This window comes from Trichechus manatus, unplaced genomic scaffold (genome assembly GCF_000243295.1).
Source record: "Trichechus manatus latirostris isolate Lorelei unplaced genomic scaffold, TriManLat1.0 scaffold00071, whole genome shotgun sequence".
Lineage (NCBI taxonomy): Eukaryota > Metazoa > Chordata > Mammalia > Sirenia > Trichechidae > Trichechus > Trichechus manatus.
Genome location: NW_004444007.1, coordinates 11209833 through 11234129, shown reverse-complemented (window position 1 = coordinate 11234129; position 24297 = coordinate 11209833). Strand labels below are relative to the sequence as shown.

General features: G+C 37.2%; 1 protein-coding gene across 2 annotated transcripts in view; it reads left to right on the top strand.

Annotated features, from left to right (window-relative positions):
- The window catches only part of COL25A1 (collagen type XXV alpha 1 chain), a 527832-nt gene that overhangs the window by 449069 nt on the left and 54466 nt on the right, over positions 1–24297 (top strand). For both annotated transcript variants that reach the window (XM_004380232.2, XM_004380233.1), the window contains 2 exons: positions 2135–2179; positions 19519–19581. In XM_004380232.2, coding sequence (XP_004380289.1) covers positions 2135–2179; positions 19519–19581 — 108 coding nt within the window. The remainder of the gene's footprint in view (positions 1–2134; positions 2180–19518; positions 19582–24297) is intronic.

Sequence of the window (24297 nt, the reverse complement as noted above, 5' to 3'; positions counted from 1 at the left end):
ATACAAGAAGAAATGTCTTCCTAAAAATTTTAAGAGATGCTCCACAAGAGGAACTATGAGAGAGTAAATATTTTATAATCTTCCATTATGTCAGCTAATACACTAGTTAAACTTAAATTTGGAAGGGGAAATTTTCTAAAAATCTAAGACTGTAAAATAGGAATTCCTAAAATGTTCACTAAAAAGTGTATATATAACCTTACACACACACAAACACACAAAATGAGGGAAACTGCTAAATGTGCAAAGTCTGTGTATTCAATCTACACCATAAAATGTTCTATAGTATCTTATACATCTTTCTCATCGTTAGAAAACATGGATCATGTGTCTATGTATGAGTATGTGTATAAACATCTTTCCTTGAAATAATCATAGTATCCTTTTTTGTTTGATGGGAGTGAAGGGTGTGGTGAAGACTCTGGCTGGAAAACAGTGTTACTCCCTATAAATACTCCTACATATGTTTCTAATAGGATGTTCTGAGCTTTGAGAAACTTTTCAAAATGATACAAAAACTTTAGGTTTGTCATCAGCATGTTTACTTTTATTGATTGTATATTCTCCTCCAAATTAATATGTTTTCAAAGGCCTTATGCTGTTTTTTAAAGCAAAAGGAAGTCTTCTATAAAATATGAGTACAATCCCTTTCTACAGGATCTTCTTAAATTTATTGGGTGAAGGGGGAAGGGGAAAGGAAAACAAAAATAAAAAATATTATGTCGTGTCTTTGTAAGGTTTAATCTACTTGGACAGGTATTTAAATGGAATAACAAAGCAGTTCTTAATAGTCATGCATTAGCACAAATAAAATCAGAATGGTTGCGTATATCTTTTCTTCTCTGATTTAATCTTATCTTAGTCTTATTGTTCACAATGGAAACTTTCATTTCTGTAGTTTTAGACTAAATAGTTTTTCTTTTACATTCCTGAAGTACTATTGACCAAAACCTTCAAGAAGTCATTGTCCTTTGTATGTCTAATGATACAGCTTAACAAACAATATCTAAAGTAATTTTGTGATTATATCAAAACAAAGTATGGCTCTTCATAATTTGGAAGTAATACATTTTAAATATGGACTATCTGGTTGTTCTTAGTAGATTTTCCGTGGAATGAACATTGTTAAAGCATTTACATTAAAAGAAATGCCTCCCTCTACTAGCTTTATTGTTAGTTTGGTGATTCTTTTAACATAGTTGACCCACCAACTGACCCATCATGAATTGGTGTCACTGTTATACCTTCAAATGTTATTTCCACAACTATTAGTCACATCTGTCCAATACAGAGTGAAATTCATTTTGTCCTGCAATTCTTTTCTACTTCTTTAATGGAATTCAGGAGATTTTCTAAGCAATGTAACCTCTTGTCACTATACTTTGTGCTTAAAATAATTTGGACAAGTCTGTGAAAATGAGAAGGTTTAGTTTGACTCCAATGTGCTCACCCAAAATGTACCACTTAATCTCAAACCTGTATTCGGGAACAGCTGCGTGGTACCATTAGCCCTAAGCTGCTAAGCAGGGTTGCCCAGATTCAAACAATTGTCAGAAATATAGGCTGGGGTTAAGGATACTCTTAACCATTCATTTATCTTCTCATTCTTCAGGAATGGAAAAGAAATCTTACTATACTTTGAAGTGAGCAAGATTTTAATGTATATTCTTTTGATGTGACCATCTGTTCATACAGCCAACTCTTGATTATCTGAGGTGAGGGGGTACTGGAATAGGATGCGTTATTGAAATGCACATATACCCTCATTTCAGCAAATAGCTTCAGCCTCCCCAGCAAATCTTTTACCAAAGGAGTAATAATATATACTTATAGGAATTCCTTCTCATTTTACTCCTCTTTCTCACCTTCTGGTAAAGATGCTAAAGAGCAGTGAACTAAGGAGGAAGATGGAAAAACCTGACTAATCTACAAAGTGGTCAAGAGTTGACTGAACTGCATAATTTCACCGGAGTTCTAGAAACTGGACTATACATATATACATATACATATATGTATATGTATATATATATATATATGCAGAAAGTATTCCACTAGGAACATTTGCCATGTTTTTCTCCAAATGTTGTGACTGAGTGAATATCGTTCTATAATGCTATATGATTTTCCTGTGTAGGGCGAACCAGGGCTTCCTGGGCTTCCTGGACTTCCGGGGATAAAGGTAAATACTACATTGACAGTCATGGCTTCATAGAACTATAATTATGAGAATCACCCAAAATAGAAGGAAAACAGGAAAAACTGAAAAATAAAAATATAATGTTATTCTTTAAATACTCTTCAGTCATCTCAACCAATTACTTTTTTTTTTTTAATTAAAAGTTAAGAATGGGTACTGGTAGAGTTTGCTGCTGTTATCTGGACGACATACTCAGCTACTTAACCAACTATGCTACCTAAACAGGGTGTAAATGACATTTCACTTGAAGTCATAGGAATTCTTTAAAGTCTAGAATTTCTCTTCACCTTCACATTTAATTTTATTCTTAAGATTCTGTCAGATTTTTATCAGAATTTGAGTCTTAATATCCCATAAATCTGATGTTTGGGTAGCTGTTTTTGTGATTCACCAATTTATAATAATCCCTCTAAAACGTTTTGTGCTTCTACCTCCTATCAGTAATTCTCGCTGCAAATCATGTTACTAAAATATTTTAACCCAATGTACACTGTCCCCATCAACTTCGTAGGTACCTTTTGAAATAATTGCTTAAAGCTTTGTTTGAAAACATTTATTTTTAAGGAACAGACAGTTTTCAAAATTTACGTGACAACTGACAAGACTTAAAGTTCTGTTACCTCAGCTGTGGTTACTCCTTTAAGATCAGTTTCTTATTTTAATGTTTTTTAAAGTTTTACAACTATTTGATGGACATAATACAAGTAGATTTCTCCTTACATGATAGAATTTTGAATCAATCTTGGGTTAGACCATTTTAAATTTAATATTCCTGAACTTCAGTGTCAGGATTGTGTATACTATTTTGTGAAGGTTGTGATTAGAGTGTAAGTTACTTAAAGTAATATGATTTTAGAATAAGTATGTTAAAATATTGAGTTTCATCATACATATACAATCATATATATTTTATTAGTATACTTAGTGTAATTATGAGATGCAAAAGCTATGTCTTCCAGGTTGGGACTCAGAAATTTTGTTTCTGGCTTTTTGTTTGATGTTTCCAGATTAGTATCATAGAAGGTCAGATATGTCCTTTTAATGTATTTTTGATCTTTGGCTTCTTCATTGAAAAATTCACTCTATGACAACTGTTTACTAAGTAATCAAACTCATTACCTTACCACTTATATTTAGCAAAAATAACTTCATAAATTCATACACATCTTCATTTTATAGAGTTCCTTTATGGCAGTTCCACACATAAATAAATAAATAGCTTTTTACAAATAGTTGTAAGGTCACTGATTTTAAATAAAATTAAGAAAAAAATATTCAAGATTAATTAAGAAGAACGTGGTAGTTCTGTAACTAAGGGGGTAGGCGTTTAAAAGGAGGGTCATTTGGAAGGGCTGAGGCAGTGTACCTTGCGGAGCTGTGTGCCGTCCTGTGGTCTGACAGGAACCTCAGGACTGTCAAATCCAGTTGCCCCTTCTCCCGAGCATGAGGCACTTTCTTGGTTAAGAAGCGAGTACATGAACATGAAGAAATTGGTTTTTTCCCTGCAAAACACAATATATAATTTCAACCACTGCTCTTTGTTATCATTATCTTTTCTTTATTTTCTGTTCTTTCATGTAAAAACTGGGCCCTTGGCCTTTCCCTAGTCATCTGTGGACTAGTCTGAATGTTCTAAACTTTTTCAGATGGGAGGGGTATCGGTGACTTGCCACCTCAAGTAAATGCTTTTCCTCCAAGGGTCATAGGAAATTGCCAGAACCACTTTGTCAAGGTCATGTAGCTCTGATATTTTGTTTTTCTAACCGTGACTAGTGACCATAGTGAGAAGGAACTATCAGTTGGCAAAAAACCCTTTCATCATTCACTAGAGATACTTTTCGACGTAATTAGCAAGTACTGTTGGGAAACTATTCAGCATTTGCTTTAGATCATAGATTCTATTTTTGACTTAATAAGCTTTATCTTCTCTCTCTAGTTCAGAGTGTGAGAGCTGTGGTTTCCGAGTGATGCAGTTGGTGCTCAGTATCAATAAATAATTTTGAAAAATGTGACAATTTAAGGATTCATCAAGGTCATTAGTAGTCACTGGATAATTGTAAATGTAGAGTCAAAAGTTTATAATTTTATGATTATGATATGGCTTCATTAACTGGAGATTTTTTTTATTCCTTTAATTTACCTTGCCTCTGTTAGGTAGCCAACCATGGTTTGGATGAGTAAGATCATTTAAAAGATGAAACCTTCATGTATGGATTTAGAATGTATGGTAGCAGGAACATTAGTCATAATCCTTCTAGACTTGTGTGTTTGTTTATGCTTTGGAAATACTTCCTGTTGCTGTTCATTCCCTTCTTATGTGCTAGTACTGCAGAGAGCACGCAAATGCCATCCTTTATATCCAAGACGTTGAGGAAACCAACCATGACATACCGGGGAAGCTTTGATTCTCCACCTGTTGCTCTCGGGGAATGGTTGGAAACTTAATGAGCATCCAAATGCCTTCCACAAAGCTTTCAGGAAATGAGTAAAGTGACTAAATACAGAGAGCAGGCTCATCTATCTGTCATCTCAGGGCACCATCAGAGAAAAGTACTAATACCTTAGGCATACATAGTAAAAGTCACTAAGAACAGGAATATCTTAATTTCAAACTACTTTTAAGCTTCCTGCATGTGTATTCTAAAGCCCTCTCACCACGTGGAAGGCATTTGGAATTCTTATTTCATGCATTCATGGTTCATATAGTGTCAAGATGTTCAACTGGGAAAATTAAATGTGTACAATGTACCATGGAGGCATTGATCTTCTGAAATAAGTTTTGAGCTCAGAAAATTATTTTTATAAACAAGCCTTCAAATATATTTTTAATAGGTAGAACTTACTGTAACTAGATTTCCTGTTATTACATAAAAGGACATGATTCTAAGTTCCCATTTTAAAAAGTTTTCTCTCCACTCTTATTTTGAAAAATGTAAATACAGTACTTACCCTTTATGGTTACCTTGTTGTCATGTGCCATCGAGTTGATTCTGACTCACTGCAACCCTATAGGACAGAGGAGAACTGCTCCATGGTTCCCTGGGCTGAAACCTTTACGGGAGCAGATCACCAGGACTTTTCTCCCACAGAGTGGCTGGTGGGTTCGAACCGCAGACCTTTAAGTTAGCAGCCCAGTGCCTAACCATTTTGCCACCAGAGCTGTCTATGGTTACATTACCCTAGTAATTAAGCAATATGGGACAGTGATCAAAAGACCTGACTTTAGAGCCAGACCACTTGGCTCTACCTTTTACCAGTGGTATGACCTTGGGCAAGTTATATAATCTCTCTGTCCGTTAGTTTCATCATGAAATGACAATAACCATTGGCCATAATTCAGAGGGTTTGCAAGGATTAAATGAATTAATGTATGTGCATTCTCTAAAAATATTGCCAAGCATACAGTAAGTGCTTTATAAATTTTAGCTATTCTTTCTTTCTCTTGGGGCAGCTGAATACATTGGAAACATTGGGTACACACCTGTTCTATATAGTCTTTCCTAATGTTAGTAATTTTAACCTCTAGATCATAAAGCAGTTTATACTTTACAGGGTTAATGCATGTAAATTTTAAAAACTTCTTTTCAGGGATAGTTGAATGTTACTTCTAAGAGCACTAAGATAAGCCACTTTTTCTTGAAACATGACATCACACTGTTCCCCTTGTCCTATTACCGAAATGTATTCCAGGAACAAAGGATGAAGGAACACAGTAGGCATAAGATGTGGCACTGTCAAAGTCCTCCTTCCTGGCACTGTTGACAGGAAAATCATGACATGTCATGATGGGAATTCTCCTCAGCCTCACTCACAGTGTTGCCTAACCTAAGACACTTTTACGAATATGGAATTTCAATGCTTGCTTTTCTCCTTTCAACATACACTACCGGTTTATCTCACCATATTTAAAAAGTAAATTACAAAAAGTTGTGGGCCAAGGGAGGCATAATATAGTAAAAATGACATCAAGTCAAAAAGGACAAATCATTTAAGTGGCAAAGCAATTTTTAGAGTATATCTTCCCTAAAAGCTTGATGTTTTTGATCTGGCCTCTTGTCGCTGAAAATTTGAGATTCGGATCAAGAACTTGAGGATTGGGAAGGTATGAAACAGTAACTAACCTTTATGTCTCATTATATGAAATCATCTCTGACATTAAATCATATAAAGACTAACTTTTACAGATGGCAGACACATTTACTCTGTCATTCTTAAGATTAAGTATACTGCTCAGTAATCTAATAAAAACTGATCTTCTAAATCCGTGAGATGTGGTTTCTTCCTCAGAAACATCAAATCACATATTAAAAATAGCAGAGGAAAATTTTTGGAAGTAACATAGAATGTGTAATGAGTTCCCAAAAGAAAGAGAAATACTGGTTAAAAGGATAACAATGTGTTATTGTTACTTATAATTATTTCTTGCTTGTATAAAGTTTTTCTGAGCAGTTGAGTAATTTAAGAGTCCAGTTAGGAAATTCCTGCCATCAGAAATCAGAGATTTTTACCAGCCACAATGAAACCTCCAATAAATACGCCGAATGTGCTTTCATGATGTAATCCTGTTAAGGAAAAAATTTAAAAAGTGTGTTTCCTGGGTTTTAAATATACCTGCTGTTGTAGTTCATTTTTAACATAGCCACCAAGATGTTTTAATTTATACAAAAATTTGATCCTTAAGGGAAATAGACGTTTTTGGGGCAGACTCCACTTTCTCATTCTTTTTTTCCCCTGAATAATTTTACAAATCAATCATTACCAAAACTGGCTGTCTGGAGGTTCCTATTACAACAAATGTTCTTGCTGTAATCCTCAGAAGCAGGTATCATACTGACTTGAATTCTAATTAGCCTTTAAGCAAGAAGAATATTGTATGGCTAATGCATTCAGTGTCAAGACACATTAATCAAAATTATTGGTGATGCTTTTAGCACTAACGCAAATCAGCACATATTTTTTAAGCCCTGTTGTACTATTTTTTGGGCAGTGAAAATTGGGTCTGCTTGGGGGTAATAAATACCATGGAAAACATGACGGGTTTAAGCTGATATGTTAGGGGGTTTTTAGACAGGTTAAAAAAATAATAATTTTTTGCCTCTTTAATTGATAATGACTTGTAAAAATAAAACAAATGGTAATAAATGAAAACCCAGAGATTTTTATATGGGTAAGAGCTAATCAGTTAGGACTTTCTGGCTACCATTCCATTTAACAGATGGTAAGTTCTGAAAGGCCATAGGAAAACACCTGGTGAGCCATTTCTGAATGAGTGAAGCTGTCTTTCCCCTCCTTACCCTGACTAATAATCTCATCTGAGTATTTGCTGACTCTTCTCATCAATATGAAGGACATCCTTAATGTAAGTTTAACAAAACAGTATTAAGTGAACTGTCCCAATGGCCAATTTGAAGATAAAGCAAGGTCATCTAGAATACTTTCTTGTTGTATATTAAAGGTGAGTCTGGAGAAAATCAGTCTAGATTTTTTTATGGAACTCTAAGGCTTAATGAGACCTTTGGAGGTCTTTGTTAGATTTCAGAAGGGTTGTGTTCTTAAGGAATTTCCCAGCTTTCCCTTGTCTTTTTGTAATATAGAAGACTAGTCTTTCTTGCTGCTGTGGTTGTTAGAGGTGATAGTTGTTGGTTTTTTTGTAGCCAGAAGACATAGAATTTAAGCTCCCATCTTATTAGACTATTTAAATTTTAAAAAGTAATAGCAAATGATTGAGGAAAAATGCTTTAGTCAAAAATCTTATCTTTGGGATATCTTCCTTTTATCTTATAACCCTTTTAATAATTGTACTCTGATAAATAAATAGAACCCAACTTCTTATAGCCAGCTGTTCTTGTTATTCTTTGTATAACAAACAAAAACCAGTTGCCACTGAGTTGATTCTGACTCACTGTGACCCCATGTGTGTCAGAGTAGAATTGTGCTTCATAAGGTTTTCAATGGATAATTTTTCAGAAGTAGTCCACCAGGCCTTTCTTCCAAGGTGCCTCTGGGTGGGTTTAAACTACCAACCTTTTGGTTAGTAACCCAGCGCTGAACCTTTGTGCCACCCAGGGACTATTCCATGTATACATATTGCCAGTTTATGAAAGAAAGAAGAGAGAGAGAGAAATAACTCTAATGCTGTTACCTAATCAACAATGGTAGTTTGGGGTTGGTGCAAAAACAAGATAATACTTTAGCATTCGTGCTATAAGTTACTGTGACTTATATTCATTGTGCTTAGTACTACAAAGTCAAAGTTGTAGCCACCAAAGTGATTGGCTGTGGTTGGAAAGATCAAGGTGAGACCTACCAGGCCCTTCACAATTGGCCATGTGAAGATACACCTCTGATTTCAGCCATAGCTGTTCTCCGTAGACCTGGTTCTGCATCTCTATGTGCCCTGACTGCCTAAAGCTTTTGTTCAAATGAGCAGCCTGTGTCAGATGTTCAGATGGGTCAGGTCACTGCTGTTGCTGCTGTTCGCAGCAGTTCACTACGAGGTCTATATTGTGCGTCATCTTGGATTAATAGCATTTCTTCTGCCCAGCATGAATCCTAGTTTAGCTGCCAAAACCATGGCTATTCTATAATTCGTCCTTTCTACCAGCTCAACACGGGGACCTGGCTTTTGAGCTCATGGATGATAGCTTGGCTGTGTAATTAATGTTAAGAATAACCAAAGGATAAAATTCATATAACAACTCAGGCAAAAATCAGATGCAATATCCAGAACAAGACCAGGAAATTAGACCAAATTTTTCTTCATTTTGGAATTTGATGTTGTATTAGTCCCATATTATAATAGTACCAACAGAGATGAGATTTCTATTTCTCTGACAACCATTTAATCATTCGTTAGCGTGTGGCTTGGATAGCAGAATATGGTGCCAGATTTTAATTATGTGTTAACAATTAAATTTTTGGATTACATTAAGGGTTCTTAAAAATAGTGTTGTGTATAAATTTTTCCAAGGCTTTAGTTAATTCATAGCTCTGTACTTATTTTATGAGTTAGATATTGTTGTCATTAGGTGCAGTCAAGTCAATTCCAACTCATAGCGACCCTGTGTACAACAGAACAAAACACTGCCCAGTCCTACACCATCCTCACAGTCGTTGCTGTGTTTTAAGCACATTGTTGCAGCCACTGTGTAATCCATCTCACTGAGGGTCTTTCTCTTTTTTGCTGACCTGCTACTTTACCAAGCATGACGTTCTTCCCTAGGGACTGTTCCCTCCCAATAACATGTCCAAAATACACAAGATGAAGTCTCGCCATCCTCACTTCTAAGGATCATTCTGGCTGTGCTTCTTCCAAGACAGATTTGTTCATTCTTCTGTCAGTCCATTCAATATTCTTTGCCAACACCATAAATCAGTTCTTCTTCAGTCTTCCTTATTCATTGTCCCGATTTCGTATGCATATGAGGCAATTGAAAATACTATGGCTTGGATCAGGTGCACCTTAGTCCTCAAAGTGACATTTATGCTTTTTAACGCTTTTAAGAGGTCTTTTGCAGCAGATTTGCTGGAAGCAATATGTCATTTGATTTCTTGACTGCTGCTTCCATGGGTGTTGATTGTGGGTCCAAGTAAAATCCTAGACAACTTCAATATTTTCTGTGTTTATCATGATGTTGCTTATTGGTCCATTTGTGAGGATTTTTTTTTCTCTTTATGTTGAGGTGTAATCCATAAGGAAGGCTGTAGTCTTTGATCTTCATCAGTAAGTGCTTCAAATCTTCTTTATTTTTAGGAAGCAAGGTTGTGTCACCTGCACAACGCAGGTTGTTAATGAGTCTTCCTCCAATCCTGATGCCCCATTCTTCTTCCTATAGTCCAGCTTCTCAGATTATTTGCTCAGTGTACAGATTGGATAAGTATGATGAAAGGATACAACCCTGATGAACACCTTGCCTGATTTTTGGATATTACACTGTTTAATTTCTTCATGTTCGTTCCAGGAGTAGATCTAGTTTGATGTTTCCAAGACCAGTGAAAACATAGCAGTCCTGTGTGGCTGTAATTAAAACAGAACAACAGCAACAAATAACAGCTTAGATGTGGATTTAATCGCTATGGTAATTAAATTATTACCTCCATACCACCCTCGTCTCTCTCTCCCTCCCTCCTCCTCTTCTCCCCTCACTCCATTTCTCCATCTACTCCTTCTCTTCCTCTTTCTTCTTTTTACTTTCCTCCCACCCTTTAGTTAGGTAGTAACCAGACCATAATCACTAATGAGTAGTTTTAAGAGATTGTGATTTTTTTCCCCAGTACTACTTAATTTCATCTCTCAGTAACTCAGAGGGCTTCACAGAAATTATTTCTAATTGTTATTTTCAGTATTACTAATAAGAATACATTTTAATAATTACTGCTCTCATCTAGGGTCTACTTTATCCTTTTAGTGAAAACAAATACTGGTGAGAAGACTGAGGCACTCCGTTTCTTTTACTCAGGATTACTCAGTGGATCAGGCACATGGCTGGGGATGAAAGCACGTCTCCTCCTTCTTTTATTAATATTACCTTTTATGTTCCAGACTGGGACTCAACATAACACTCTAGAGTTATGACAGTGCATTGCTTAGAGTGATGATGTTAATTAGAAGTGCGCACGTCTGGGGTTTACCTGTAACTTCTTTCAGAAATGTTAAGTTCATTTGAATGCTGGGTATGGGTGCCAGGATTTTCTAAAAAATAGGTGATTGCTGTTATCACTCAGTTATTAGTTATGCTAATAACTAATGTAAGCATGTAAGGAGTCTCGGTGTTATCTAAACCTGTCTACTCACTTGATAAGTGAAAATCATGAGACTCAGAGAAACTGAGTGACTTTTCAAGGGCTCAGAAATAGACCATGGCAGAACCTGGACTGAGATCTGTCCCCAGGCTCCCATCCAGTGATCTTTCAGTTCCTCCTACTGACTGTAGATGAAGTAGCCATTTGAGTATAAAAAGTTGTGAGGCCTCAAATATGCTTTAAGAACTACAGACCTTAAGAACTTAACTAATGGGGATGGGGCCTTTGGCAATGGGTACAGGTGGTGTTGCACATCATAATTAATGCAATCAGTGCCACTGAATTGTCCATATAAAAGATGTTACATTGGCAAATGTTGGGTTATAGCTTTTTACCACAATAAAAAATTATCAAAAATGTTAAAAAAAAAACTACAGACCTAGGTCATACAAAGTCTCAAACGTAGATTCTTTGGGGCCCCTAAAGTAGCGCTACACAAAGTCTGCAATGAGATAGTACAGAAACGGAGAGTAAATTTTTAGAAAATTTCATAGTAATTTCACAGTATAATTTGATATCTGTTGAAAATAATTTTTAAAAATTCGGCTTTTATAAATTTCATTTTTCTAGCACTTCACTTTTATTGTATTTTGCAAAAAGTGTTGGTCCATGATTCACTGGAAATCAAAAATAAAATAAAACTGGTCCTTCGCCACAGCTAGGTTGAGAAGAATCTAGAGCTGCACTTCTCAAAAGGTAATGTACATATGAATCACCTAGAGATTCGATTAAAATGCAGTTTCCAATTCAGGGGGCCTAGTGCAGCCCGAGATCCAGCCTTGCTAACAAACCCCCAGGGTGACACTGATGCTACAGGTCCCAATACCTTACTTTGAGTAAGAAGGCTCTGGGGGCCTCTCTCAGGGTGCTAACTGGTGGAGGTTTCCCATCTTCTAGAAATTTTATTATTTAATACAGTACTGAATTTAATACAAAGCTGTAAACTTTACTACCTTTTTCTTATTTTAACTCCAAAAAGAATTTATAAATTCAGAATTAATTTTAATAAGCTTTCTGGTCACTTAAAAATGAGAAAAAAAATAGTTAATTAACAAATCCTAAAACTAAAAAACTAGTGATTTTTTCCAGAAGAAAAGCCTATATTTTATTTTTTTTACTTCAGCATCAGCATTATCTTACTTAGAGTTTGTGTATTTAAATGCCTGTTTCCTTTTGACTACAATAGCTGCCAACACCTGCCCATTTCAAAGAATCTCTACCCGATTTATTTATCCCGAAAATGACTTAGTGGAAATTTTGATTTGGATTTTTGGGCTAGATAATTGCCTGGATGATAAATTAAAAGTAATGAAGATAAATATATATGTGTATATATATACATATATATACATTGGCACTTGATTTTACATATATATATATAAAATAAGCTCTAATTAAAATCATCTTTACTTTTAATTATAATCACCACTTCATCTTACCCCTACTCTCCATCACTCTCTACCCAGAAAGTTAATACATAGGATAGTAATTTGTATACGGCCATGACCGAGATCTCAGTGATATGTTGCTATAAAAGGAACAGAGTCTCCACCAACTCATAGCAACCCTATAGGTCTGAGTAGAATTGCCCTATAGAGTTTCCAAGGAGTGGCTGGTGGATTCCAACCGCTGAGCTTTCGGTTAGCAGTGAAGCTCTTACCACTACGCCACCAGGGTTCCCAGCCAAAAGTAGTATCACAATAATTCAAGTCTTTTACTGGTGTTTATTAAGTGCATAATTGCCAGAATGCTTCTTAAAATCTCCCTTTTCCTGTCCTATGCACTGCCCCTTACCCTGCTCATATGCACTCTCCTCAGCCCCCTACTTCCCACTACCCCCCAAAATGCCCTCCTCCACCCATGCCTGGCTTTTACTCCTCCCTGCCCCTCTCTGAAGCAGCCCTGGTGGCACAGTGGTTAAGCGCTTGACTGCTAACCAGAAGGTCAGTGGCTCGAACCCATCAGCTACTCCAAGGGAGAAAGATGTGGCATTCTCCATAAAGATTACGGCCCTAGAAACCCTATGGGGGCAGTTCTACTCTGTCCTATAGGGCGGCTATGAGTCAGAATGGACTCGATGGCAGTGGGTTTGATTTTGGTTTGGCCCTCCTCTCTGAAATGATCAGTGCTCTTCCTAACATATTCGTAAGTTATTCCTTGTGCCCTGGCGTACTTGACAAACCAGATGTTAAAGCCTCTACCTTTCCCCTATTTTTCTTAGACAATTTTGTTATTTTTTAAAAAAATATTAACAGGTAATAAACTTAAAAGATCAGTATTGTTTCAGAGCATGCCATATTTTATTGTTTTCACTTCAGTGATAGAGCGATTTCCCTTACTGTTGGCCTGTTTAAATCCACTTTGCCTGATTATGATAACCAGCATGTGCCCTTTTCAAAGGCTTTCTGCTTTATGTTCTTCCCTGCCTCATGCTATTCCTATAACAACTCATTGAAATTGTGATTTTCACAGTTTCACAAACAGTTCAGGTAATTGCCTTAGTAAAAAGGAAAAGGAAAAAACACCACCACTCTGGGTTTATGTTTTCCGTCGTTAAGAGCAACGTAAACACTTAATCCCATTATAGTTCCAATTTCCTGTATTGTGTCTCTCCCTCGCCTTACCATATGTGTGTGAATAATTTTCAATGTAGCATTCTCCGATTTCCCATTAATTGAATGAGATTATATATGTAAAACAGTTCTGAGAATTGTTACGTAGTCTAATACGAATAGTGATTTCTCCTGTTTCTTGCCCTGATAACTTATGTTACCTCAGTTTTATGCAGCCTGATTTACCCTAAAGATGATTCCCTGCATGTCTTTTGTCTTTTAATCATATTTTCAGCTGCTTATCCCCACTTTTTTCTGATCCAGTCTCTTTTCTCTATTTTGGTTAATAAGAATTCTGACTACAGTAGACTAGTCATTCCTTATTTCTTTACCCCATTAAGTATTTATATAATGTCAGGTTGTTATTGCCTTTCTCCTAGACATTTCAGGTAACCTTAGAATCTTTAGAATCTTGGAGCTGTGCATCAGTCCTTGTCAAAAGGCCACAATTTTTTTTTTAAAGGATTATACTCATTTAAGGGAAATTCAATAGGTATGGCTATTTTCTTCTCTCTTTTCCTTAAAGGAAGGAAAATCGTTCTTGGTAAACCTGTCACTTCTCTACCTAACACAGTCCTCATGTGTTTTAAACCTCTTTTGATTTTGCAATTCTAAATGTCCTCAAAGATGGATATTGTCTCATAAAATGATGATATATTCACATGAGAAAAATTTGGATTGATTCTTGAAAGAGGTTGAAGAAGGATTGCATATAACCCAGTGGAGATGGCAAGGTGACAAGAAGGCACCTTTTATATCACCAGTTAGATTGCAGAGGAAAGGAGCCCTGGTGTACAGTGGTTAAGTGCTGGCCGCAAACCGAAAGATCGGCTGTTCACACCCACCAGAAGCACTGCAGGAGAAAGATGTAGTGATCTGCTTTCAGTAAATATAGCCTTGGAAACAATACAGGGCAGTTCTACTCTGCAAGGTTGCTATGAGTCTGAATTGACTTGATAGCATAAACAACAACGTATGAGAGGCAGTATATTACTACTACTGCTAATAATAATGAAGCTGGCATAATTTGGGCCTCTACAGTGAGGACAATAATAATAAACGTTTATTGAAGACTTACTTCATGCTAGGGACAGCACCAAGTGCTTTGCTTGCATTATCTTATAATAAGTCTTGACTAACCTACCCCACAAATAAGCAGAATCTCCCATTACTTGACACCTAAGGTCTCTAGCTTGCAAAACCAGCCTTTAACTCAGTCTGTACCTTTGTATACAGCAGCCATTCTCAAAGCTTTTGGTCTCAGAACCCCTTTATATTCTTAACAATTATTGAGGACCAGAAGAGAGCTTTTGTTTAGGGTTACATCTATTGATAGTTACTATATTAGAAAGTAAAACTAAGAAAAAATTTTTAAAAAGAAACCATTGCATGTTAACATAAATAACATACTTTATGAAAAATAAATCAATTTTCCAAAACAAAGAAAGTTTAGTGGGTAGAGTGGCATTGCTATAAATTTTTTTTGCAAACCTCTTTAATATTTGGCTTAATATACGGCAGCTGGATTCTCATATCTGCTCCTGCATTCAATCTGTTGCAATTTTTTGTTTTGGTTGAAGTACGTGATAAAAATTCAACCTCACACAGATACGTAATTTGACCAGTTGCTGTCAAGTTAATTCTGACTCATGGAGACCCCATGTGTGTCAGAGTAGAACTGTGCTCCACAGGGTTTTCAATTGCTGATTTTTTGAAAGCAGATCACCAGGACTTTCTTCCAAGGTGCCTCTGGGTGGACTCAAACCTCCAACCTTTTGGTTAGCAGCCAAGTTCATTAACTGCACCACCCAGGAACTCCTATAATTGGACAAAACCCAAAACAAACAAACTCATTGCCATTGAGTCAATTCCAACTTATAGCAACCCTGTAGGACAAAGTAGAACTGCCCCTTAGGGTTTCCAAGGATTGGCTGGTGGATTTGAACTGCCAAACTTTTGGTGAGCAGCCTTAGCTCGCCATAGCTCTTCACCACTGTGCCACCAGGGCTCCCTAATTGGACAAGAGAGGGTTATTTTAGTAGCCTTTTCATATAATTGTGGATATTCTTATTTGATACTATACCAAACTCCACAAATGGTAGTTTCTTGAAAGTTAGGTGTATGTGGAATCTGAAACCATATCAATGAACTTATCATAAGGTACACACTCATAAGAGAATGAAAGTAAATAAGAAAGATCTTGCATTTTTATGAAAATAGTTTGACCTCAAGGACTCCTGAAATGGTCTTAGGAATCCCCAGGGGTCCACAGAGCACACTTTTGAGAACCTCTGGAATAAGCTTAGGAGGGTAAGAAACAGCCCAACTGGCTCAAGACCACAAATAGACATGATCTTGGCTTATATACTACAACAATTGCAAATGAATAATTTCTTTTATAAGGATCAGCACAAAGCTGGTTCCTATGAGGCAGAAGTTAAAGATGTCCCAAATGTCTAACTTTTCCAAACAGATGTACTACTCCATCAACTTTTTTGCAACATCAAATTCATTGCAATGTGTCACAGAACTCATGAACAATACTTACAGTTAAGTGGTTTATTAGGGAAGTAACAGAGTATAACTTGGAATTGGGATCATCGTGGAAGTAGTAAGAACAACTCAGGGTGCAGTTCCTCTATCAGGACAGCTTCTTTCGCCTTCTGCCGCTGGGCCCTGCTGGGGGCCTTCTAGGGCAAGTGTTAGAACACTTAGCTCTGTGGGTTGGCAAGCCCCACCGCAGCCATCTTGCGCTGGTCCTGGTTCCTGTCATCTTGCACTGCTATCGCTGTTACTACTGTTGCACCCCCGTCTTTTGCCGTCTTCCGTGTTACAGTTCCTCTCTCTCTCTCTCCTCATGTCTCCCTTTTAGCCTAGAGAGATGGAAAAATTTACCAATCCCCTCATTAGGGCCACACACACCGTATTTGCATGGTCTCACCCCCACAAGGGTGCCATGCACCTTATTTACATTATTAGCAAGCTATCCAATCCCTTTGTTGGGCCACAAACGCCTTATTTCCATAGTCCCACCCAGTCATTTGGTGGGCGTTGCAAAGACTATGGCTAGAAGACCCATATTAAGTAATTCACTGCATAGCAAATTGTCTTTAAAGGCAGAAAGGAAAAGAGACTGAGGGCTAGTGTCCTACCCTCTTTTGCATGGACTCACTGGCTGACTTTGGACAAACACTGTAAATTTAATGGCCTCATAATCATCATCTCCTCCCTATCCCGCCAAGATGGTCCCTGGGGGGCACAAACATTTGCGCTCAGCTACTAACAGAAAGGTTGGCAGTTCAAACCCATCCAGAGGCTCTGCAAAAGAAATGCCTGGAAGCCTGCTTCCATAAACATTATAGCCAAGAAAACTCTATGGATCTCAGTTCTACTTTGTAACACGTGGGGTCGCCATGAGTCAGACTGACTTGATGGCAACAGGTTTTTTTTTTTTGGGGGGTGGTGTGGATTCTGCCAAGATACAGAGAGGATGGAGATAATGCCTCTAAAGCGATTGAGAGCTCCAGAAGCAACATAAAACTGTAATCCTATGGTTAAATGTGCTATTTCCCCTTGAATAAATTGAAATATGAGATGTATCAATATGTACAGATATGGTAGGGGCTTGATAAGGTATAACTAATCATACTCAAAGCCTTTAACCTTAGTCAATATTAATAGTGTTAAAATTATTACAAACTGCAAACTGCCAGTCTTAGATCTTGAAATAAAAATTGTTCCCCTGAACACTGTATTTAAGGAGACTTTCTATTTGCTTATGAAGGGGAGCTTAATACAGGTTCTGTTTTTTAAAAAAAAGAAAAGAAAGGAAAATCACTTTGGTCTAGCCAGTGAAATCACAGTCTTACTGGTTTATTTGTCAGTTATGAAACTGCATGCTTGATTTTGTTTTTATGAGCTAGACACTAACCTGCATAACCAATATCTTTTTTGCAACATTTAATCTTTTTTCTACTCTTTTATTAGTATGCTTCTATTTGCTTGGCTAAACAATCAGATCATTTTATTTCTACTTGAAGATATGCAAGAGGTCTTGTCTACCTATAAACATTCAACTTATTAACTTGCATTATATTTTCATGACAGTCAATTGTTACTAATAATGCACATTGACTTTAATACAACTTTTTCCTTGAGCCTGGGGAGGAAATATTTATGTATTTGTATATTTCATTTTATGAGTAGAAATAATTAAATGGATTCCTTCTGTTTTTTGTTTATGAAATAGTAATTTAAACACTTCTACTAGAAGTAAAATAGCTGTCATTGATTTCTTTGAATATAGTTCCAATTTTTATTTTATACCATTAAGAGAACCACTCAAAATTATTTGTTCAGTTTCTCCTCTCCATGATGTGTAAGGTTATATATGGGGGGAGGAACCATAGAGTTATAGAAATTTTACAAGCAAATAAACCTAAAGCATTAATTCCCCTCCCCCCTTTTTTTTTCTTAAATCAGTACCGTGAGCATCAGGTTTGAGCTGTAATATCAATGTGGTATACAAATTAATGAGTTAGGTCTTTTTTTGTGGTAGTGACATCTTTTATTCCATACTGAATACCCAAGGTTTTATATAGCATATTTTTAAATTCACTTGTTTGAAAATATTTGATGACATTTGGACACTTTTTGTAAAACATCCTTTCTGTATCTTCCTACTCAACTCCAAGTATCATAAACAAGGGCTGAAAATCACTGCCTTAGAAAAAATTTGATGTATCAAACAACAATAACAATTGTACCAAAAATAAGTAATCCAGAGACAGGGGCATAGGAAATGTAGGAACAGAACCATTAGGTTTTTTGTTTTGAAATTTTATTATACATTTCAGGTAGCTAGACTCTTACATTTGAGTTCTTATACCTAAAATATAAACAAAAAAAACCTCTATGGATATTCAAGAAAATACGAACACTGGTTTCCTCTGGGTAGCAAAGCTGTGGTTTAGGATGTATGGCACAGAGAGATTTTGTTCTTTTCATACTGAACCTTCCTGAATCTCTTCCCAAACTACTATCTATTGCTACCTAGCATATTATCCCAAAACATAGTGGCTTAAAATTATAAGCATTAATTATCTATTAGTTTCTGAGGGGCAGGAATTTGAGCATGGCTCAACTGAGTGCCTCTGGCTCAAGGTCTCCCACAAGGTTGCAGTCAAGCTGTCAGCCAGCGCAGTGCTATCATCTGAAGACTACTTGAGGATGGGGATCTGCTTCCAAGCTCACTTATGTGGCTGTTGCAGACCTGTGTCCTCACTGGCTGCCGACTAGAGACATCAGCCCTTCACCACATGGGCTTCTCCATAGAGCTGCTCACAACATGGCAGCTGGCTTCCCTCAGAGCAAGGAAGCCAAATGAGAAAGACCAAGAGGGGGCTGCCAAAATGGAAACCAGAGTCTTTTTATAACTTAATCTCAGAAGTGACATCCCACCACTTCTGCTATATCCTGTTCATTAGAAGTGAGTCACTAAATCCAGCTCACACTCAAGGGTAGGGGATTACACAAGGACATGAACACTAGGAGGCTGGGATCATTGGGGGCCATCTTAGAGGCTGCCCACCACACCCATCAAACATAATGGATATTAATTTGGTAAGTGGTAAGAAGCACTGGACAGCACATGAGAAAAGAAATTTTAAAGATATTTATCTGATTTCTTTGTCACTTTTACCTTCTAAAGTTTCTGTAAAGCTTTGTTAGAAGTATTTTCACTGTTCAAGGCCAATTCTGATTAATCTTATAGTCAGTAGCTGCATCTCAGTAAGAAAGCTGTATGTGCTTGAGGGAGGAAAATCCCAATAGAGGGAAGAAGTCAGTTTAACTATACTTATTTGCTGTCAAATGCATAATGATCCTGTGTATCCATCTGTTTAAAAGGGAGAACCAGGTTTCATTGGTCCTCAAGGAGAACCAGGCTTACCAGGGTTACCAGGAACAAAAGTAAGTGGAGTCTTTTCCCCTTTCTTTCTGAATTTTATTCATATAGGTTTTCAGTCATTATGTTTAAAGAAATATGAGACAACCTAATGATTTAGATGACCAGATATTTTTGCCTAATAGAGGACTAAGGTGCACTATTCCTCCCATTACTAACACTTGCAAGTGGGAATGCCATGTCAAGTAGGGTCATGGAGAAGTTAATTCCAGAAAGCCTTAGTCAAGATGTCTGAATGGTGGGATATATTGGTTGTTCCAGTTGTTCCCCAAGTTGCCCTTAAACTATGATGCTCTTAGCCTCCTGTCCACATGGAAAAGTGGGGGAATTCTGAAGAGGAGAGATAGAACTCATTAACTCCAGCTCCTCATCACTGATTTTAGGATATAATTGTAAATCAAACATTATTACTGTTCCCCCATATATTAGTCATCTAGTGCTGCTCTGACAGAAATACCACAAGTAGATGGCTTTAACAAAGAGAAATTTATTCTCTCATAGTCCAGTAGGCTACAAGTCCAAATTCAGGGCATCAGCTCTAGGGGAATGCTTTCTCTGTTGGCTCTGGAGGAAGGTCCTTGTGATACTTCAGTCTTCCCTTGGTCTGGGAGCATCTCAGCACAGGAACCTCAGGTCCAAAGGACGCGCTCTGCTCCCAGCACTGCTTTCTTGGTAGTGTGAGGTTCCCACGTGTCTCTGCTCGCTTCTGTCTTTTGTATCTCAAAAGAGATAGGCTTAAGACACTATCCAATCTTGTATACCTCATCAGCGTAGCTGCCACTAACCCATCTTATTAGACCATAGTGATTGAATCTTACAACACATAAGGAAATCACATCAGATTACAAAATTTTACACAATTATATAATACTGGGAATCACGACCCAGCCAAGTTGACAGATATTTTTGGGGGACACAATTCAATCTATGACACCCCATCACTCCCTAGATTTCTAAGGCAAATGCTGATGTCATATAGATTCCTAAGTGCTTCATTCCAAAAGGATCCACCCTGAATAATGTCTGCAGAAAGATTCTGTAATGAAAACCATCTCAGGATCCTCTATTTGGCAACTCTAGACAAGGCCCTAAAAGCAAAATCTCTATGCCACCACGTTAAAAAGTTATGTTGCTGCAGATGCAGTCAGATCCATATTCTCTTTTTATCTACCCCGTAAGACATAAAAAGGTACAGCTCGGATGATGGAGCTTTACTTATGACAGACTCATGAATCAAAGAAGGGGCAAAATTAGATCAAGCCACATTCTTTCATTTTTAAACCATAGCAGTCTTTGCCTCAATGTGTACTGTGTTCACCAGAAATAAGGCAGGGATGCTTTCCAAGAGCCAGAGAAATATGTGCATGGCCCGTTCTAACAGAAGGGTCCTCATTTCCGCTGGTTGAGTGAAAGTAACTCTAATCTTAGTAAATGGAAACTATGTGTGGTCTAAGGGGGGACTGAAACTTGCTCAAATTATGCAAAATTTCTATTTTCTTAATCAATTTCTTTTTCACATAATGAGCTGCCAGATTTATTAACAAAAAATGAGGAATGCTTGGTTTAGCCTGAAGAGATTCACACAAGGAATGTGCTTTCTGGAATAAAAGCAGAGAGAGAAGGAGAAAATGATGAGCCAAAACCAAACCAAACCCATTGCTGTTGATTCCAACTCATTAGTGACCCTATAGGACAGAGTAGAACTGCCCCATAGGGTTTCCAAGGAGCAGCTGGTGGATTTGAACTGCCAACCTTTTGGTTAGCAGCCAAGCTCTTAACCACTACCCCACAAGGGCTCCAAATGATGAACATTCCTTTTGAATATAAGAACTGTTGTGTGTAGTCAGGTATGCAGCCTTAGAGCCAGGTAAGAGAAAGAAGGCAGCCTCATGATGAACACAATGTACAGAAAGGGGCCTTGGTCAGTGTCAGCGAGAACCAGGTGTGAACAAGACTTGTAAGTGTTGGTGCATCTTGTTTGCTAGACAAGCGAAAATAGAAGAAGCACAGAAGTAGAGAGAAGAGTCCATCCGTAAATATATTTTCTTCATTTGACTGATTTTAAACTATTACAGCAGTTTCAAAAAATCTATAACATCAACATTGATTACTGTTTATGAAGACCGCTCCCCCCATGATTTTACAGATCAGATACTTTTAAAACAAATACTACTCTGAATCTCCAATTAAAGGTAAAGAATGTACTGTGCCTGTTTGTTTCCTCAAGAAGGGATGTGGACAGGAAATTTGTTTTATTAACAGTATTTTTAAGTTAATTTTCAGCTGAATTGCCTGTCCTACATGAATTCGGTGTCATAATGGGAAAGTCATGATTTAAGAAACTCTTTGAGCCAAATACCACTCTTTTTCAGTTGTGTAGGCAGCCTGAGTTTGTACCACTAAATTCGAATTACAGAAATAAACTGAGCCCGCATTGTTTACTCCAGACACAGTGAGGAGAGATCATAGTGAAGAAAAGTCTGTTTTCATGCATTGCTCTCTCTTCAGTGTCTAATAGTACCTGAGGAGAGACCTAGAACAGTCTGAAGAAATGAGGTTTTTGTCGAAATGTTTTAGAATACTTGGAGCAATGAGTTTATTCATTAATTCAGAAAATATATATATGTTTTGGCTATGTATATATATTTATATAAACATATATAAATACATATATATGTGTGTGTGTGTATATATATGTTATCTCCAAACATTTTTCTACTGTTTCAGAGTGGGGAGTTAATGCAACAAAAAGAGTCTCTACTCCCCTGAAGTTTTACTCCAGTATATACTCCAGTATGTGTGAGGGACTGGTGAGGAGGAGAAAAAAGTAACTAAATAAGATAATTTCAGAGAGTGAGAACAAACTGGTTAGAGGCCTTGTGATCAAAAGTGATTCTATGTAAAGATATACAGACTCCACCCCAGCAGTATACTACAGATAAATAATTTTTAAAGGTTTTTGTTTTTCCCTAAAATAAGTTCATAGCTGCTGTTTAGAATTCTGCTGCAATTCTTAAACTAAAATATGAAAAGAAACATCAAGTACCATACTGTCTCTTAAATAGAAATTTCCCACACCAACAGCCTCTAATCTCTGGAAAATTCCCTCTGGTCCCTCCATTCAGTCTCCTATATCTGGTCATTCCCTTGCCTTTCTTCCAAGCTCTCCATTTTCATGCCCTCCTCAGTTCATGCCTAGAAACCTGCTGAATCTCCTGTCTTCTTCCCTCTTGTCTTTCTTAACTCTTGCCCTCATCTACCCCACCTCCCCTACAAAGCCACCAAGGCTTGCCAGAGTGGGCACGATAGAGGTAAGGATAAAGTCCTGCATCACTCACCATGGATCAAATTTTACTTCCTCCTCCTTCCCAAAATGAATCCATCCTTCAGTGAGGAGAGTGCCTCTCTCTTCCATAAACATGCCCTCATCAGCCTAAATTCCAAACCTGTTTGATAGTTCTATCGATCATGCAAGAAGCCAAACACTCTCTACTCTGCGTTTAGGTGTAAAATGTAAAATGTCGCCATCTTCCTGGAGGCTATTTGGCAGGCTTTTAAAATGCTGATACTTTTTGACCGGCAGTTCTCCAGCTAGGAATTCATCTTAAGGAAATGATCAGAGATTTGCATATAAAAACATTTATGCAAAATTAAAGATGGGATAAATCAGTTTTAAGTTATAGCTCTCCCACTTTAAAAGCTTGTGACTTTGGACAAATTAGTTAACCTTTCTAAGCCTCAGTTTCCTCATTTGTAGAATATGGATAATGACACCTTCCTCATTTGTCCTGAGGATTAAATAGAATAATGCTTGTAAAGTTTTTGTGCAATTCCTGTTCTCATCAACAGTACAGTTGTAAACAGCAGTAATTATAAAATAAACCCTACCCATCATTCAGGGGAGTCCCTGGGTGGTGCAAATGGTTAATGCGCTTGGCTGTTAACCAAAAGGTTGGAGGTTTAAGTCTACCCAGAGGTGCCTCAAAAGAAAGGCATGTTGGTCTACTTTGAAAAATCAGTCATTGAGAACCCTACAGAGCACAGTTCCACTCTGACACATGGGTCGCCATGAGTCAGAATCGATGACAACAACTGCTTTTTTATCCTTCGGGACGTGACTTAGGTCTTACCTCTGTGGATTGAATCATATAGCCTTTTATTACTCCTTAATTCCTAACGATTTTGTTCATGTGGCTCTTGTCTAACTGGATCACTAGCTCCTTGAGTGCAGCCCCATGTAACAGAGCTATGAATATCACAAAAAGATGTAACAGCTATGTGCCTTTCCCCACTCTAAGCACTTTATGTTCATAAATTTTGACATCAGTACAATCATTGTCTCCATTTTACAGAGGAAACTGAGGCTTACAGAATTTAACTAACTTACCCCAAACACAGAACTGGTGAATAGCAGAGCCAGGATTAAAATCCAGGAAGTCAGATTACAAAACCACTTTGCCAAACGTCTTCCCAGTAGTGCTTAAAAAGTGGCTGAGGAATGAAAATGTAGATACATTCCTGTCTTGATGATGCCCCTTATCAATCTCTTTTAAAGGCCTTTCTATTTACCAATGTAAGTATCTGACAGGCATTTACCAAACATTTCCTTATCTATAAAATGGGGGATGAGAATACTAACTTTGCGTAGGTATTTTGATTATTAAATGAGATAATGCATGTTAAGCTATTAATACAGTCCTGGACACATGGTAAATAAATGG